We start from the raw sequence: 19,527 nt of genomic DNA on the forward strand, positions 1-19,527 counted from the left end.
TTCATGTAACTGGTTGAAGCTGTAAAACTAAACCTGAATCTGGTAGAATTTCATGCATACGGAAAAAGCAGTTATGGGTCATTTTTCTCTCTTTTCTTGCACTCATTTCTGATCTACTCAATGCAGAATCTGTGATTTGTAGCAGTTAAGTTTTTTTCTTTATCCCATAAGTATTCCTTGCTGAGATCATCAATGATGTCCTTCTGACCATTGCCTCTATTGAATCAATGTTGTGTTCCAAGCACATTTATTTATCACCCAAAATTTCTTTCCTACTACACAATTTCCTAATGGCATTTTTCATCTGGGCATTTCTCAAAGTATAGATTAAGGGATTTAACATGGGAGTGATGATAGTGTAGAATAAAGCAACTGCTTTATCAATTGCTAAAGTAGCGGCAGGTCTCATGTACACAAATACACAAGGCACAAAGAATAAGATGACCACTGTGATGTGGGAGACACAGGTGGACAGAGCCTTGCGCCTTGCCTCTAAGCTATGGGTCCTTAGGGAGCGCAAGATGACCACATAGGAGACCATCAAAAGGAGGAAGTTTAACAGGCAGATGAAGCCACTGTTGGCAGCGACAAAGAGCCCTAGAGTGTGGGTATCAGTGCAGGCAAGACTGAGCAAAGGGTTCAGGTCACACATAAAGTGGTCTATGACGTTAGGGCCACAGAAGGGTAAGCGGAAGATGAAGAGGATCTGTATGGTAGCGTGAAGAAAGCCTCCCACCCACACCACTCCCACTAGAAGTCCACACACTTGCCGATTCATGATGGTTGTATAGTGCAAGGGCTTGCAGATGGCCACAAAACGGTCATAGGCCATCACAGTAAGAAGGATGCCCTCAGCTCCTCCAAAGAAATGTTCCCCAAAGATTTGGGTCATGCATCCATTGAATAGGATAGTTTTACTTTCATGGAGTGAATCTACGATCAACTTGGGAGTATTGACGGAGGAATAAGAGGCATCAATAAAGGAGAGAGAAGCTAGGAAAAAGTACATGGGAGATTCCAGTAATGAACTGGTAGTAACGGTGACCACGATGAGCATATTTCCTACCACAGTGATGATATAGATGACCGAAAAAGCAGCAAATATGACTTTCTGCATCTTTGGATTCGGTGTGAGCCCCAGTAGAACAAACTCTGTCACATTGTTCCTGTTCTCCATGTATTTCCTGTGATGGGTAATTGCATTACCTGAAAAGAAAACATATTTTATTAATGCACCCTTGGGTTTATGAAACTTCTCATTCTAATACATAATGATTTTAGAAAATTGTATCAAGTATTGAATTCTTTTGATTTGTGTGTGTGTGCTTGCATTGAAAAGATTGTGAGTTCTTCATGAATAATCTCATTGCCTCCCAGGTGAAGTCTTTGTTAAGATTATAGAAATGAATAACTTTTGTAAACATACAGGCAGGAGACCTGCTGTGTACACTTTCTAATTCCAGATTACTAAGAGTTTGACACAGGACATCACGTACATAGTAGCAATAAATCCTGAAAAGGAGGTAGAAGTTTGGTGTAAAGTCTATAAGTGAAAAGCTATAAAATTTTCATTTTAGTCTTTTGGAAATGGGGAATCATGAAAACTGAGACTATGGGTGAATTGGTGAACAGGAATATGAAGCAGAATCTTGGATGTTATTCTAGTAAAGATCTTTGCTTGTCTTGGATGAAATGGCCTGCAATTAAGTAAGGGGGTGGAAGGCAGACACAAGAACCCAAGTTGTATTAATAGACTGCTGATCATTATTGCATAAGGAGCAACAGAACATTGGTGATGGGAATCTAAGGAATGGATACAAGAGGTACTTAGAAGTAGTCGTAATGCATGCTTCCTAAGTCCAGTAACTTTACAACAGCTAATAATGCATACTTTAAAATAATTGATTGCTGTATGCCCAATATAGTAGCCATTGTTTTGTACATATCCCTTTTCATGTGATAACGGCCTGTGTGGTTGGTAAAATATCATCCACTTTGCAGCTGAGGATGCAATCTCAGAGACTAGTGTTAGTAGTTGTAATAACAAGGATAATATTAACTAAAACCTATTGAACACTTGGTGTGTGCTAAATGATTTTGCAAACGTTTGATATTTTAAGCCTTAGTGCAAACTTGAAGGTGGTTACTGCTATCATTCTATACCTATTTTTATACATTAGGAAATAAAAGCATAAAAAGTTAAGGATTCTGCTTAGGACCAAGCGTTAATAAAGGGGAGGACCAAGGTTAGATCAGACTATACTTGTTAATTTTTTTCTCTCTCCAAATTCTTAACCCATGCTCTGTTTCACTATGTTAAAATAAACAATGTTGAACTAGTAATCTTTTTTCTGAGATGATTGTAATAATTATAATCACATTAATACTACTGTAATATTTCAGAGGCAGGTTTATATGGAGCAGTTTAATCAGTTCACACACACACACACACACACACACACACACACACAACATAATAACATACTGGAACCCCCAAATGTTAAGAAAAATGTGGTGCTGCTTTCATTGAACAGCCCTTGTATCTTGGCCTCTCTCTTAGCCCCAAATATTTCCTCGTTTATCTCCTTACAAAATATGGGCTCTTCTTTGGAGAAATGTGTTGGATGCATGAGACAAGTGCTCGGGCCTGGTGCACTGGGAAGACCCAGAGGAATCGGGTAGAGAGGGAGGTGGGAGGGGGGATCGGGATGGGGAATACATGTAACTCCATGGCTGATTCATGTCAATGTATGACAAAACCCACTACAATATTGTAAAGTAATTAGCCTCCAACTAATAAAAATAAATGGAAAAAAAAATATGGGCTCACAGACTCTTCTGAAAAATATCTAAAGTGATTATCTCAGTGGTTAAGTGTTTTTGTTTGAGAATTAGAAAAATCAGATTAGTTCCTGGTCCTTCTCTCTTCCCTTTCCTAACCTGAGTACATTATTTTAACACGTTATATTCTGTTTCTTTATCTGTGACCTGAGAATGATATCCAGCTCACAGGCTGTTATAAGAATTATTTGAGGTGACATATATGACATGCTCATCATGGTGTTTGGAATATACATAGCACTTCTATTAATTTTATCATTGTGTGTACAACTAGGAGATAGAAAGTATTGACAGCTTGAGTAATGATATGACTTAACTATGCAGTGATCTCAGGAAGAATCATTACCAATTTTACCCTCAAGGAATCCCCCCAAACTCATATTATTCATAATAGTTGATCCCTGGAGAGGTTCTCTATGCTTGTGCTGGAACTAACAGCTGATGATTTATGTCGTTTAATATTCATGAATGTCTTTCATGTGTGTAAAAGGTAGTCTAATTTGTTCTCATTTATGATTAGTATTCCTTATTAAAGGAGATATCTAATGCCAAAAGTTTTGTGCCTAGTATTAGGGAGCTGGGTCCTACAATTTGCTTGATTTCTATGAGTCTCAAATTTTTCAACCATCAAGTTAGGTTAAGGATAACTATAAACCATCTCTTCAATAATTGGGATAAGGATGAAATACTTTATTACTGTATCTGAAAAGTGCTGAGAAATAATGAGTACAATACATGGTAAGTAACAATCTTTAATAAGCAGCAGCACTGTTTAAAAACTTACCTTAGTTGTCTGAGATGGTCTTAATGATGTTTTGGGGTGTTCAGAAACAATCTTATTTCCAGACTGACTGCTTCCTGTAATAAGTAATTCTCAGTATAAAATATATGTAACATCTGAGATGTCATACATAGGGAGATATTATTCAGGTAATTCACTATCAAATGAACAATTGTATACATTGAACATGTTCAATTTTTTTTGTATGTCAAGTATACATCAATAAAATTGTTAAAAAAGGAAGTGGTCTTATAAGACTAAATCTTTACATCTATCCTTAAACTTCAAAATTTCTTCACATAAATCCTGTTTAAATATGTTTTCTAGTTTTGACTTTAGAGTGGGTTCTCTTGAAATGCTATGGAGGAGTGACCTTAAATAAAGGACTCTGGTTCTTCAGGGCGAGGCAGAGTGCAGAGGTCAAATGGCAGTCTATCCATGACGAAGCTTGCCCTAGAGAGGTGGATACCTCTAAGACAAAAATAATTTTTGCCTTCTCCTTGCTACATGTATTTAAAGAGGTTTCCATAAGGTTCAGTGACCTTGTCTCATAGCTGCTGTTTTCTCTCCCAGGAATTAATTATCTCTTTTGAGGAAAAGGCTTTGTCTTACAAGCAGGTTTTCTGGTGAGACATGTTTGAGAATTACTCATTCTTGAATGGGGAAATTATTTCCTACACTTGGAACCTAAGCATGTGGGAATCCCCTTTCCCTATCTGGACTGTTAGGAAACTTGAATGTGATGTGAATATCAAGGTGGCAAATCTCCAGTATCTGGAAATGTGATGTAGTTTCCCCACTGACTTGTATCACAAAAAGAGCTTCTATTTTCCTATCAATATTAAAACTTTTCTGGAAAACCTCTATTGAATGCTTGAAAGGTATATCAGCAAGGGCATAAAATTAATGGTGGACATTTATCTATTTCTGGGTCAGAAACTCAGATCACAATTACCTCTGAGATTCATGAGCGGTCATTATGAAATACTAGGCAGCGTTAAAAATGTGGCAAAATATCTGAAACATAAGAAGAAAATACCCAGCAAGGGAAAGGGGCGTGGGATGAACTGGGAGGTTGGGATTGACATTACTGGTGTGTGTGCGTGTGTGTGCATGCACCCCGTTATATCCGACTCTTTGCAACATCATAGGCTGCGGCCTGCCAGTCTCCTCTGTCCATGGAGTTTTCCAGGCAAGAATAATGGTGTGGGGTGCCATTTCCTACTCCAGGGGACCTTCCCAGCCCAAGGCTCACATCTGTGTTTGGCACCTCCTGCACTGGCAGGCAGGTCCTTTACCACTAGCCCCACATAACTAGCATGAAACCCCGCTATACAGCTTGGGGGGCCCTACTCCATGCTCTGTGATGACCCAATAGGGAAGAAACCCGAAAAGAGGGGTATATGTCTACGTATGTCTGGTTCACTTTGCTGTAAAAACAGCACAACACAGGAAAGCAGCTATTTGTTGTTATCCAGCCGCCAGGAAGTGTCTGACTCTTTGCGACCCCATGGACTGCAGCACACCAGCCTTCCCTGTCCCTCCCATCTCTCAGAAAATAAGACATTATTTTCAGAAAATAATGTAATAATAAATAATAAATGTATTTATTAATAAATACATAATACATTTGTTTTCAAAAAATAAATAAGAAAATAAGACAGTGTTTCTGTATCCCCATTATTTGGTAGTGTTGCTTTCCTTTTAGCCCTTATATGAGGACATGTAGACATCAATTAGTATAGTTTTAATTTTTATCTCCATGATCATTAATGGAGGGAATCATTAATTCCCTTCTTTATTGGCTTTTTGTATTAATATATCTTATTTTGTGAAGATTCTTTTCAAGTTCTTTGTAAATGCTAAAAATAGGAGCTCTGGGTTTTTTTATTGCTGAGTTGTAATTGTTCTTTATATACTGTAGACACAGATCCTTAGTCACATACATATATAACATACATGTGAAATTTTCTCCAAATTTGTGGGTTGCATTTTCACTTTTAAGAATGGTATCATCTGATGAGTCAAAATTTTACAATTTTGACTAAGTTTAACTTTTCATTTATCTTATGGTTCAGGCTTATTGTGTCATACCTAAGAGACATTAGTTTACCCCAAGGTCACATTAGAATTTTTATTATTTTCATTACCTTTGATGCATTGACCTCTCATTCATTATGTGTTAATTTTTGTGTATGGTGTGAAGTAAGGGTGAGGTTTATTTTATTCCTTCTAGGTGTCCAAATGATTCAACATAGTTTGTTGAAACTATGTTCAACATAGTTTGTTGAAAAGTGCTTGTTTTCCCTATTGAATTACTTTGATATCTATGTAAAAATTTATATATTTGGTCCTGTATCTGTGCATTCTCTTGCATTTTACAGGTCTGCATGTTTATTCTTGTGCCAGTGCAGCACACTCTTAATTTCTGTAGCTTTATATAAGTTTTTATATTAAGTAATTACTTCAATTCATTTTTTGCAAGTGATTTGTTTTACTAGATTCTTTTAAATCTCTATATCTTTATACATATTTTACAATAATCTTGTCAGTTTCTCCAAAAATTCTGTTGAAATTTTGATTGGAATTTCGTGAAATTTTTAGCATTGGTATGGTAAAAATAATGAGTTTCTAATCTATGATATATCTCAATGATTTGTGCATTTAATTTCTCTCAACAATGTTTTTTTGGCCTTCATAAACAGGTGTTGAATATTTCAAAAGTTAATCCTCACATTTCATTTTTAAAAACAGTTTGGATATTATATTGTAGATGATATGATAAAGGCAGAAATCAGCAAACTGTCTTCCAAAGTGGTTGCTGCATTTCCATTAGCAGTATATGAGTTGCTGTTGCTTCACATCTTCAGGAAACAGGTAATGGTTATAATAACAATGATAATATTTGCTAAAACTGAACACGTAGTGTATTTAGTCTTTGTGCAGACAGTTGGTATTTAATCCTCAGCAAATCTACTAACTGGTTACTGCTATCATTTTTATACTTATTTTATACATTAGGAAATAGAAGCTTGGAGAAGTTAAGAATTCTGTCCAAGACCAAGCAGCTAATAAAGAGCAAGGCCAAGTTAGGTCTCAGGTTATTCTTATTTAAATACTTTCCCCCGCAATTCTTTTTTTTTTTTTTTTAATTTTTTTATTAGTTGGAGGCTAATTACTTCACAACATTTCAGTGGGTTTTGTCATACATTGATATGAATCAGCCATAGATTTACACTTATTCCCCATCCCGAACCCCGCTCCCACCTCCCTCTCCACCCGATTCCTCTGGGTCTTCCCAGTGCACCAGGCCTGAGCACTTGTCTCATGCATCCCACCTGGGCTGGTGATCTGTTTCACCATAGATAGTATACATGCTGTTCTTTTGAAACATCCCACCCTCACCTTCTCCCACAGAGTTCAAAAGTCTGTTCTGTATTTCTGTGTCTCTTTTTCTGTTTTGCATATAGGGTTATCGTTACCATCTTTCTAAATTCCATATATATGTGTTAGTATGCTGTAATGTTCTTTATCTTTCTGGCTTACTTCACTCTGTATAATGGGCTCCAGTTTCATCCATCTCATTAGGACTGATTCAAATGAATTCTTTTTGATGGCTGAGTAATATTCCATGGTGTATATGTACCATAGCTTCCTTATCCATTCATCTGCTGATGGGCATCTAGGTTGCTTCCATGTCCTGGCTATTATAAACAGTGCTGCGATGAACATTGGGGTGCACGTGTCTCTTTCAGATCTAGTTTCCTCAGTGTGTATGCCCAGAAGTGGGATTGCTGGGTCATATGGCAGTTCTATTTCCAGTTTTTTAAGGAATCTCCACACTGTTTTCCATAGTGGCTGTACTAGTTTGCATTCCCACCAACAGTGTAAGAGGGTTCCCTTTTCTCCACACCCTCTCCAGCATTTATTGCTTGTAGACTTTTGGATAGCAGCCATCCTGACTGGCGTGTAATGGTACCTCATTGTGGCTTTGATTTGCATTTCTCTAATAATGAGTGATGTTGAGCATCTTTTCATGTGTTTGTTAGCCATCTGTATGTCTTCTTTGGAGAAATGTCTGTTTAGTTCTTTGGCCCATTTTTTGATTGGGTCATTTATTTTTCTGGAATTGAGCTGCAGGAGTTGCTTGTATATTTTTGAGATTAATCCTTTGTCTGTTTCTTCATTTGCTATTATTTTCTCCCAATCTGACGGCTGTCTTTTCACCTTACTTATAGTTTCCTTTGTAGTGCAAAAGCTTTTAAGTTTCATTAGATCCCATTTGTTTAGTTTTGCTTTTATTTCCAATATTCTGGGAGGTGGGTCATAGAGGATCTTGCTGTGATTTATGTCAGAGAGTGTTTTGCCTATGTTCTCCTCTAGGAGTTTTATAGTTTCTGGTCTTACATTTAGATCTTTAATCCATTTTGAGTTTATTTTTGTGTATGGTGTTAGAAAGTGTTCTAGTTTCATTCTTTTACAAGTGGTTGACCAGTTTTCCCAGCACCACTTGTTAAAGAGGTTGTCTTTTTTCCATTGTATATCCTTGCCTCCTTTGTCAAAGATAAGGTGTCCATAGGTTCGTGGATTTATCTCTGGGCTTTCTATTCTGTTCCATTGGTCTATATTTCTGTCTTTGTGCCAGTACCACACTGTCTTGATGACTGTGGCTTTGTAGTATAGTCTGAAGTCAGGCAGGTTGATTCCTCCAGTTCCATTCTTCTTTCTCAAGATTACTTTGGCTATTCAAGGTTTTTTGTATTTCCATACAAATTGTGAAATTCTTTGGTCTAGTTCTGTGAAAAATACCGTTGGTAGCTTGATAGGGATTGCATTGAATCTATAGATTGCTTTGGGTAGAATAGCCATTTTGACAATATTGATTCTTCCAATCCATGAACACGGTATGTTTCTCCATCTGTTTGTGTCCTCTTTGATTTCTTTCATCAGTGTTTTATAGTTTTCTATGTATCCCCCGCAATTCTTAACCTAAACCCAACATTGTTATGTTATGATAAATAATGTTGAACTAGTAATCTCTTTTTGAAATGATCATAATAATTCTACTTAATACCACTTCAGAGACAGGCTTTATTGAAAAAAATTCATCAGCTCACATACACACACGGTTACACACACAGACACAATAACATTGAGTTCCCAAGTGGTAAGTAAAATTGGCCTGGTACTTTTAGATGTTCAATGAACACTGTTAAAAAAAGAATTGAGGTTCTGATTATAGCTTCAAGATTATCCATGTCACATAGATGAATTCTAACCCTTCTCATTCTCTGATCACAGGGATAGTAGAAAAAAGGTAGAACCATTTAATTGCCATTTTGGGAAAGCCTACTAAAATAAATCACTTTTCCCTTGAGGAAATAAACAGCGCTGGTTAATGCACTTGGGAAAAACTCATCTATGTTGTGAGAACGAAAGGAGCTGAGAAGGCAAGGCTGTGAGGATTTCTTGGGGAGCAAATTACAAACGCAGTGCTTCTCCCCAGCACCCTCTGTGGCTACACTGGGGTTCTAGTGAAGTGAGTGGAGAGCAAGAGGAGTCCCACAGACCAGAACATACAGCTCCACTCTGAGCATAGGTGCTCTGAATGAAAGCTTGGAAGAATTGGCTTTGGAAGATTTCTCATGCAGGGAACATTACTCAACTGCTATCTTGATAACTGGATTTGCTTTTCTACCTTAAAGAAAGAAACTCTGCCGTGTTCTTAAGGTCCTGTGGTAGTCAGTGGTCTTCAGAGAAACAGAACCAGTGGAATACACTCATGCACATGCATACACACATATATGATTTAGTATAAGAAAATGGCTCATGTGATTACGAAGTCTAACACATTGCAAGACTGGCAACTGGCAAGCTAGAGACCCAGGAGACCTGATGGTACAATTCCCATATGAATGCTGGCAGGGTGAGACTCAAGAAGAGCTAATGTTTAGTTCAAATCTGAAGGCAGGGAAAAATCTCAATGTCTCAACTCAAAGGAAGTCAGACAAACAAAGAATTTGATCTTTATTAGTCTTCTTGTGTTATTTAGGCACTTGATGAGATCCACCCACATTAGAGAGGAGGATAACCTGCTTTACTCAATCTACTGATTCAGTTCAGTTCAGCCGCTCAGTCGTATCTGACTCTTTGTGACCCATGAACTACAGCATGCTAGGCCTCCCTGTCCATCACCAACTCCCGGAGTTTACTCAAACTCATGTCCATCGAGCCAGTGATGCCATCCAGCCATCTCATCCTCTGCCATCTCCTCCTGCCGCCACTCTTTCCCAGCATCAGGATCTTTACCAGTGAGTCAGTTCTTTGCATCAGGTGACCAAAGTACTGGAGTTTCAGCTCCAGCATCAGTCCTTCCAATGAATATTCAGGATTGATTTCCTGTAGGATTGACTAGTTTGCTCTCCTTGCAATCCTAGAGACTCTCAACACCACAGTTCAAAAGCATCAATTCTTCAGCTCTCAGCTTTCTTTATGGTCCAACTCTCACATCCATACATGATTACTGGAAAAACCATAGCTTTGACTAGATGGACTTTTTTGGCAAAGTAATGTCTCTGATTTTTAATATGCTGTCTAGGTTTGTCATAGCTTTGCTTCCAAGGAGCAACCATCTTTTAATTTCATGGCTGCAATCACCATCTGCAGTGATTTTGGAGTCCAAGAAAATAAAGTCTCTCACTGTTCCCATTGTTTCCCCATCTATTTGCCATGAAGTGATGGGACTGGATGCCATGATCTTAGTTTTCTGAATGATGAGCTTTAAGCTAACTTTTTCACTCTCCTCTTTCACTTTCATTTAGTTCTTTGCTTTCTGCCATAAGGGTGGTGTCATCTTCATATCTGAAGTTATTGATATTTCTCCTGACATTCTTGATTCCAGCTTGTGCTTCATCCAGCCCAGAGTTTCTCATGATGTACTCTGCATATAAGTTAAATAAGCAAGGGTGATATACAGCCTTGACATACTCCTTTCCCTATTTGGAACCAGTGTGTTGTTCCTTGTCCAGTTCTAACTGTTGTTTCCTGACCTGCATACAGATTTTCAAGAGGCAGGTCAGGCGGTCTGGTATCCCCATCTCTTTCAGAATTTTCCAGTTTGTGGTGATCCACAGAGTCCAAGGCTTTGGCATAGTCCATAAAGCAGAAGTAGATGTTTTTCTGGAACTCTCTTGCTTTTTCGATAACCAACGGATGTTGGCAATTTGATCTCTGGTTCCTCTGCCTTTTCTAAATCCAGGTGGAACATTTGGAAGTTCACAGTTCATGTACTGTTGAAGCCTGGCTCGGAGAATTTTGAGCATTACTTTGCTAGCATGTGAGATGAGTGCCGTTATGTGGTAGTTTGAACTCCCATTTATCACCACCTGATTACTAGACCCATGAATCACAGCTATGGTATAAACAGACTGTACATTTGATGCTGATTGAGGGCATATTGGTGTTCTGGAAACCCTAGCTGTAGCTCTCTAAGGTGTTGTCACCTATCTGGGCATGAAAATGTCTTCAAAAGGCCATCCCACAATTTTATTAATCCAGTTGTTTCTAGAATGCTGTCAAGTTTTTCTTTGCTGTTTATAACTTGCAAATAATTCTTGAATTCTAACCTCCCATGCTATCAATGGGCAGGGTTTCCTAAATGTAGATCCTAAAATGGAAATTTTATGGAAGTGATTTATAAGAAGGGATTGAGTGAAGTGACTATGGTAGGGGAGGAAAGGGTGTGGTCTAAACTAGAGTCTGGTTTCAGCCTGTAGTCATGGGACTACTGAACTGGTTCTATCTTGAGGCAAGAGGATCAGCTGGTGTTGTAATTTTCTGTTCTTTTTTGAGAGTTTTTCAGTCAATCCTAAGCTCTGAGAACACAGGGCTCTTATCTGTTTTTATTCACCACTGAACCTTCAACTATCAATGTTTTCTGATACTTTGTGTTCAAAATTATTTACTGATTAATGAATCAGAAAGAATGAACAGAGAATATCCTGAAATTGCTTTGTGTATAGCTGAGATATTTTTAAAAAGCAGTTTTTATTTAATTTTTTTCTTTTTATATAGTTTTTATTGATATGCAATTCACATGCAATGCACCCATTTTAAGTACACAGTTTGACAAATTTTAACAAGTGAATACATCCATTATACCACCGATTACACAGTATAAGAACATATCTATTAACTTTGTAGTTCATTCTCAACCCACTGATGCACCAAGTAATCACTGATTTACTTTCTGTCACCTACAGATTAGCTTTGCCTTTCTAGAGCTTTATATAAATGTAATAATTCAGTATATTATCTTTTGCATCTGACTTCATATTATTCAGTATAACATTTTTTAAAGAGATCCACGTTATTGTTTGTAATTGGTTCATTTTTATGTGGAGTAATATTCTATAGTATGAATGTGCTATAATTGATTTACCTATTTACCTGTTAATGTGTATTCATGTTATTTCCAGTTGTTCACTGTTAAGAGTAAAAGCTGAAAAGCAGTTTTAATAATAAAATGTTACTGAAAATTAAACTGACAACCAGAGAAATGTAAATAGCTTTTATGTATAGGATAATTAAATCTTGCTGAGATGTGGAGAACATCAAGATAAACTATTTGCTCAAATGCTGATAGTCTTAGTTCTGATTTTTTCCTCATCCTCTTAGGTTAAAGAAAAAAATAAAAACACACGATTTTCCTAAAATTTTTTACTAGAATTTTTCTTAGATTTTCAATAAGATAGGAAAGAGTTCTCTAGACTTCAGTACTTTTTCCCCTGCATTTTATTGACATTTTACTTTACTTTATGCTTTTATTTATTCATTCAGTATTCACTGTGGCCAGAAATTGTGCTACCTTATAGAAAATATATTATATGGCAGGCAAGTGATTTATGGGGTATGACTGCAAATATTTAATAAATAGAAATTTATTGAACCTGTCTGATATTAAGATTTTTTTTATTTGAGTCACCACCTTCTCTGATATTTTTTAGCATAAGATGAGAGCATGAGCAATACTAAATATTCAGAAGTCCACAAGGAAATTAGGAATATGATGCAATCTTTATTACGTTGCTTCAGAAGTTCAATGGCCCATTAGTTTTGGAGCTTTAAAATGGTTACACTCATGTTATAGGGAACATGTTACTATCAACTATGACATATCAAAACGATCAGAGTGTTAACAAAAATTTACTGAATTTAGTTAATGAACTACTACGTACAATCTGTCAATCACAGCTCCTGGCTCAGTAAATACTAGCTAGCAATTAGCATACCTTTTTATGATCATTGCTTTGCAGTTAAGGTTATGGTCTGAGAAATCAGTCAAATTCTGATTATTGATTTTTTTAAAGAATTAATTATTTTCATTGAAGGCTAATTACTGTACAATATTGTGGTGTTTTTTGCTACATCAACATGAATCAGCCATGGATGCACATATGTCCCCCCATGCTGAACCCCCTCTCACCTCCCTCCCCACCCCACCCCTCTGGGTTGTTCCAGAGCACTGGCTTTGGGTGCCCTGCTTCATGCATCGAACTTGCACTGGTCATCTATTTTACATACGGTAATATGCATGTTTCAATGCTATTCTCTCAAATCGTTCCACCTTTGCCTTCTCCCACATAGTCCAGAAGTCTGTTCTTTACATCTGTGTCTCTTCTGCTGTCTTGCATATAGGGTCGTTGTTACCATCATTCTATATTTCAACACACACACACACACACACACACACACACACACACACATATATACATGCACTAATATACTGTATTGGTGTTTCTCTTTCTGACATACTTCCCTTTGTAGAAGAAGGGAAGTTTCACCCTCCTCATTGGAACTGATTCAAATGTGTTCTTTTCTATAGCTGAGTAATATTCCATTGTGTATATGTACCACAACTTCCTTATCCATTCATCTGCCGATGGACATCTAGGTTGCTTCCGTTTCCTAGCTATTGGAGACAGTGCTACAATGAACTTTGGGGTACCTGTGTCTCTTTCAATTCTGGTTTCCTTGGTGTGTATGATTACTGACTTATTAATGTATCTGTTTTGATACCTTCCTCTTTCTGTCAATTTCTTCCCTTGGGATAGCAGCAATGCCTATCTCTTTAGATTGTTACAGAGATTACTGCTTAATACCAATCAATTAATATTTACCATTTCTGCCTTTTATTAGAAGGAAAGTCTGTGAACCCATATTTGTGGTTGATGCTACTAAAATTAAACCCCAATCTGGGTAGAATTTTCTAACTATGGAAAGAGTGATGTTGGGTTAACTTTTTCCTCTTTTCTTGCAGCTTTTCTCCTCCCCTCAATGTAGAATCTACAATTTTTAACAGTTTATTTTTTTACCCCTTAATTGGTACTTGCTTAGCTCATCCAAAGTGTCCTTTTGACATTTATGTCAATTGAATCAATATTGGGTTCCAGGTGTATTCATTTGTCAGCTGGAATAACTTTCCTACTGCATAAATTTCCTAATGGCATTTCTCAAGGTATAGATTAAGGGATTTAACATGGGTGCTATGATAGTATATAATACAGCAACTGCTTTATCAATAGGTAACGTAGCGGCAGGTCTCATGTACACAAATGTGCAAGGTGCAAAGAATAAGACAACCACTGTGATGTGGGAGACACAGGTGAAGAGGGCTATGCATCTTGCAGCGAAACTGAAGCTTCTTAGAGACCAAAGGATGGCCAAACAGGAGACTAGCAAAAGAAGGAAGTTTGACAGACAGACTAAACCACTGTTGTCAGCAGCAGAGTCCTAAAGTGTGGGTATCAGGGCAGACAAGACTGAGCAAAGGGTTCAGGTCACACATAAAGTGATCTATGACATTAGGGCCACAGAAGGGTAATTGGAAGATGAAAAGGATCTGTATGAATCCATGAAGAAAGCCTCCCGCCCAAGCCACTCCTACTAGCAGCCACACACTCACCTGTTCATGTTGGTTGTATAGTGCAAGGGCTTGCAGATGGCCACATAGCAGTCAGAAGCCATCACAATGAGCAGGATTATCTCAGCATCTCCAAAGAAATGTTCCCCAAAGATTTGAGTCATACACCCATTGAATAGGATAATCTTCTTTTCATACAGTGAGTCTACAATCAATTTGGGGGGTACCTACAGAAGAGTAGCAGGCATCAGCAAAGGAGAGATGGGCCAGGAAAGAGCACATAGGGGACCCCAGGATGGGCTTGCCTTGATGGATATCATGAGCCCATTAGCTATCATAGTTCTAAGTTCAGTTCAGCTCAGTTCAGTTGCTCAGCCATGTCCAACTCTTTGCGACCCCATGGATTGCAGCACACTAGGCCTCCCTGTCCTTCACCAACTCCTGGAGTTTATTCAAACTCATGTCCATTGAGTCGGTGATGCCATCCAACCATATCATCCTCTGTCGTCCCCTTCTCCTCCCGCCTTCAATCTTTCCCAGCATCAGGGTCTTTTCAAACAGGTCAGTTCTTCACATCAGATGACCAAAGTATTGGGAGTTTAGGCTTCAAAATCAGTCCTTTCAATGAATATTCAGGACTGATTTCCTTTAGTGTGACTGGTTGGATCTCCTTGCAGCTCAAGAGACTCTCAAAAGTCTTCTCCAGCACCACAGTTCAAAGCATCAATTCTTCTGTGTTCAGCTTTCTTTATAGTCCAACTCTCACATCCATACATGACTACTGGAAAAACCATAGCCTTGAGTAGATGGACATTTGTTTGCAAAGTAATGTCTCTGCTTTTTAATATGCTGTCTAGTTTGGTCATAAATTTTCTTCCAAGGAGTAAGTGTCTTTTAATTTCATGGCTGCAGTCAACATCTGCAGTGATTGAGCCCCCCAAAATAAAGTCTGTCACTGTTCCCATTGGTTCCACATCTATTTGTAATGAAATGATGGGACCAGATGCCATGATTTTCATTTTTTGAATGTTGAGTCTTAAGCCAGCTTTTTCACTGTCCTCTTTCACTTTCATCAAGAGGCTCTTTAGTTCCTCTTCACTTTCTGCCGTAAGGGTGGTGTCATCTGCATATCTGAGGTTATTGATATTTCTTCTGGCAATCTTGATTCCAGCTTGTGCTTCATCCAGTCCAGTATTTTGCATGATGTGATATATTCTGCATATAAGTTAAATAAGCAGGGTGACAATATATAACCTTGACATTCTCCTTTCCCAATTTGGAACCAGCCCCTTGTTCTATGTCCAGTTGTAACTGTTGCTTCATGACCTGCATACAGATTTCTCAGGATGCAGGTGAGGTGCTCTGGTATTCCTATCACTTGAAGAATTTTCCAGTTTGTTGTGATTCACAAAGTCAAAGGTTTTAGCATAGTCAAAGAAGCACAAATAGATGTTCTTCTGGAACTCTCTTGCTTTTTCAATGATCCAGCGGTTGTTGGCAATTTGATCTCTGTTTTTTCTGCCTTTTCTAAATCCAGCTTGAACATCTGGAAGTTCTCAGTTCACATACTGTTGAAGCCTAGTTTGGAGAATTTTGAGCATTACTTTGCTAGCATGTGAGATGAGTGCAATTGTGTGGTAGCTTGAACATTCTTTGGCATTGCCTTTTGTTGGGATTGGAATGAAATCTGACATTTTCCAGTCCTGTGGCCACTGCTGAGTTTTCCAAATTTTCTGGCAACTTATGTCCTTGTTTGGCATCTTATATCCTTTTTTTTTCTCAGTTATAAAATTATAATAATAATATCCATTTAATAGATCATCACGATAATTGATAGAGGAAATATGTACTACACAAAAGAACTTCCAATTGTTTTTGTGACTGTATACACTATGGGATAGGAAGAATTAACAGTTGGAGCAGCAATACAGAGAACCATTTAATCATGCAATAAGCTCCAGAATCATCATCACCAATTTTACTCTCAAAGAAGCAAGAGAGACCCATTTTATCCATAACGGTTTTTCTCAGATAGAGTCCTCATATTTGTGCTTGATGGAAAGACTGATGATTTATGTCATTAATGCTTGTAATTTCCCATTTTGTGTATGTGAAGTATATTTAAATTTTTCTTTAATTGTCGTTGATAGTTTTATTACTAAAGGAGGTGTCTATGGCAAAGCATTGTTCTTGGTATCAGAGAAGTGAGCTCTTACAGTTTGCTTAAATTCCTTAAGCCTCAAAATTGTCAACTTTCAAGTTAAGTGGATGATATTATTTTTTGGAAAATTAGAATGAAGGTGGGATATTTTATTATTAATATTTTATCTGAAAAGTGTTGAAAATATGAGCACTATATATGGAAAGTGACAATCTATAATAAGCATCATCACTATTGTTAAACTTACCTTAGCTCTGTTAAATGATCTTAGTGATGTTTGGGGAGAAACTTCTCATATTCAAAAAACAATCTCATATTCAAAATGACCAATTCTTATTTTAAGTAACTTTCAGTATGAAAAATGTCACACTTGGTAAGAGCTTAATCATATAGCTAGCTGTCAAATGAAGAGTTGCTAACAAAATTTTTACATTGAACATGTGCACTTGTTTTGGGTAAATTGATTACATCTCAGAAAACCTGTTAATAAAGAAAGCCTTAGAAATCTAAATCTTTCCACCTAGTATAAAGTCTCAAAAATTCTTCACAGAAAACCTGTTTGTAACCTCTATTCTTGTTTGAATTTAGAATGGGTTCACTTGCAGCACAAAAGAGAAATTATCTTAAATAAAGGTCTCTGATTCCACAGGGCAAGAGGCAGAGAGTGAGGAGGAAGTATATTCAAATGGTTCGCTCTGCTCATGATGAATCTTACTTTGGAGAAGTGAATTACAAGACCGACCATTTCCACCTTGTCCTTTATTACTATTTAAAGAGGTTTCCACGGAGTCCAGGGACCTTGTCTTGCAGCTGCTGTTTCTCTCCCAGGAGTTAATCATCCCTGTTTAATGGAAAGACTTTGTCCTGGAGCAGATATTCTGGAGAAACATGTTTTCGAATCATCCATTCTTGAATGGGCAATTAAGTTCTCTATACTTGGAAACTTAGCATGTGGGAGTCCTCTTTACATGAACCTGGATTGTTAAGAAAACTGAATATCATATGAATAGTAAGGTGGCATAATTCCAGTGTGTGGACCTGTGATGTAGTTTCACCATTGAATCAAGTCATGGAAGAGTTCCTATTTTCTTATTAGGAATGTAGTCTGCTAATATCTTAAAGTGCAAGAGAAAGAACCAATCGGGTGAAGATGTGTTATTCACGAATGGCTTCTTCCAAGTATTTGCTTATAGGATAAATTTTTTAAAAAATAGTTAATTAAGATAATTAATTCCTGGGAGGATAAAACCTTAGATGGAAAGATTTATCCTTTGATATTCTCATAATCCTCTCTAAATATTAAGGCTGAGGAAGAAGCTGTTTTTTCATTTTAAGAACAGAATAAGAGGAGCTTATTAATTATCAGAAATATTTGTGTTTCTTGTTCTGTAGCCATAGACTAGGAGCTCAATATCAGAAGATTTCTCTTAGTTCATAAGACTTTGGGCTTCAAATTCAACATAGTATTTCCTTTTCCTTTGACTTGACTTTCCAAGGCATTGGAGTTTTGAAATGCTTACTGAATCTATTTGAATAAATTTGTGTCATCTTGACATTCTCTGCATCCTGTTGAACTGTCCAATCAGTGGGAACTTGAGAAATATACATGCTGTGACGTTGCATGCGTTGGTTATTTCTTATTCCTGAATACCTTGGGCATTCTCCTTAACTATGTAGGCAACTACAGGAGGTGAACTAGAAATGCTGATTTATAAACCAATTTTCACATTTCCATGTTCTTCAAGGGTTTGCAATTAAAATCATTAAAGCTTTATTTTCTGACAATTTATGGGAGGTTACTTTTTATATGGTTTAGGATATTTTACAGAAATATTTGTTCTCCTCACTGTATATTAACTCAGATGGTAAAAGGATCTGCCTGCCAATGCAGGAGACCTGGGTGTGATTCCTAGGTTGGGAAGATGCCCTGGAGAAGGGAATGGCTACCCACTCCAGTATTCTTGCCTGGAGAATTCCATGGACAGAGAAGCCCAGTGGGCTATAGTTCATGGGGTCGCAAAGAGTCAGATACAACTGAGTGACTAATTCACACACACACACACCATTTTCCTGTTTTAAAGTTGATGTATAGTTGATTTATGACATCCTGTTAATTTCTGATGTAAGCAAAGTGATTCAGTTATATCATATTATTTTCCATTATGATTTATTACAGGATATTAAATATATTTCCCTGAGCAATACAGTAGGACCTTGTTTTCATCTATTTTATATATAGTAGTTTGTATCTTCTAACATCATTGTATCTGTTTTTATGTTTGTATCATACTGCTTGATTACTATAGCTTTGTAGTAAAGTTTGAAATCAGGAGTGTGCTACTTCCACTTTGCTCTTGCTCAAGACTGCTCTGGCTATTCAGGGTATTTATATTTTCATATAAATTTTAGAACTTTTTGTTCTAGTTCTGTTAAAAATAGCATTGGTATTTTGGCAGAGATTTCATTGAAACTGTAGATTGCCTTGAATAATATTGTGATTTTAATAATATTAATTCTTCCAATTCATGAACATGATATATATTTCCAAGTGTTTGTATAGTCTTCAATTTTTTTCATCAATTTATTATAGCTTATCAAGTCCAGATCTTTACCTCCTTAATTAGATTTATTCCTCGGTATTATACTCTTTATCATGTGATTGTAAATTGGATTGCTCTCTTAATTTCTATTTCTGATGGTTTGTTGCTAGTGTGTTGAAGAAACGCAACAGATTTCTGTATATTAATTTTGTATTCTGAAACTTTACAAATTCAATGATGAGCTCTAGTAGCTTTTCAAAGATTTTCTATATATTTTGTATTT

General features: G+C 37.0%; 1 protein-coding gene and 1 pseudogene across 1 annotated transcript; both read right to left on the reverse strand.

The window, feature by feature from the left end:
* Window positions 1–247: 247 nt before the first annotated feature.
* LOC122708187 (olfactory receptor 4C46-like) lies at window positions 248–1,178 on the reverse strand. The gene has a single exon (XM_043924400.1). It carries the CDS (start codon window positions 1,175–1,177, stop codon window positions 248–250), a length of 930 nt encoding a protein of 309 aa, XP_043780335.1. The 5' UTR covers window position 1,178.
* A 12,926-nt stretch (window positions 1,179–14,104) lies between these two features.
* Window positions 14,105–16,559, reverse strand: LOC122702637 (annotated as a pseudogene).
* Between the last annotated feature and the right edge of the window lie 2,968 nt (window positions 16,560–19,527).

Source organism: Cervus elaphus, chromosome 1, assembly GCF_910594005.1.
Source record: "Cervus elaphus chromosome 1, mCerEla1.1, whole genome shotgun sequence".
Classification (NCBI taxonomy): domain Eukaryota; kingdom Metazoa; phylum Chordata; class Mammalia; order Artiodactyla; family Cervidae; genus Cervus; species Cervus elaphus.

What these genes read in the sequence shown, in the direction of transcription:
- LOC122708187 (XM_043924400.1), bottom strand. Translation starts at nt 1,177, where the DNA reads ATGGAGAACAGGAACAATGTGACAGAGTTTGTTCTACTGGGGCTCACA.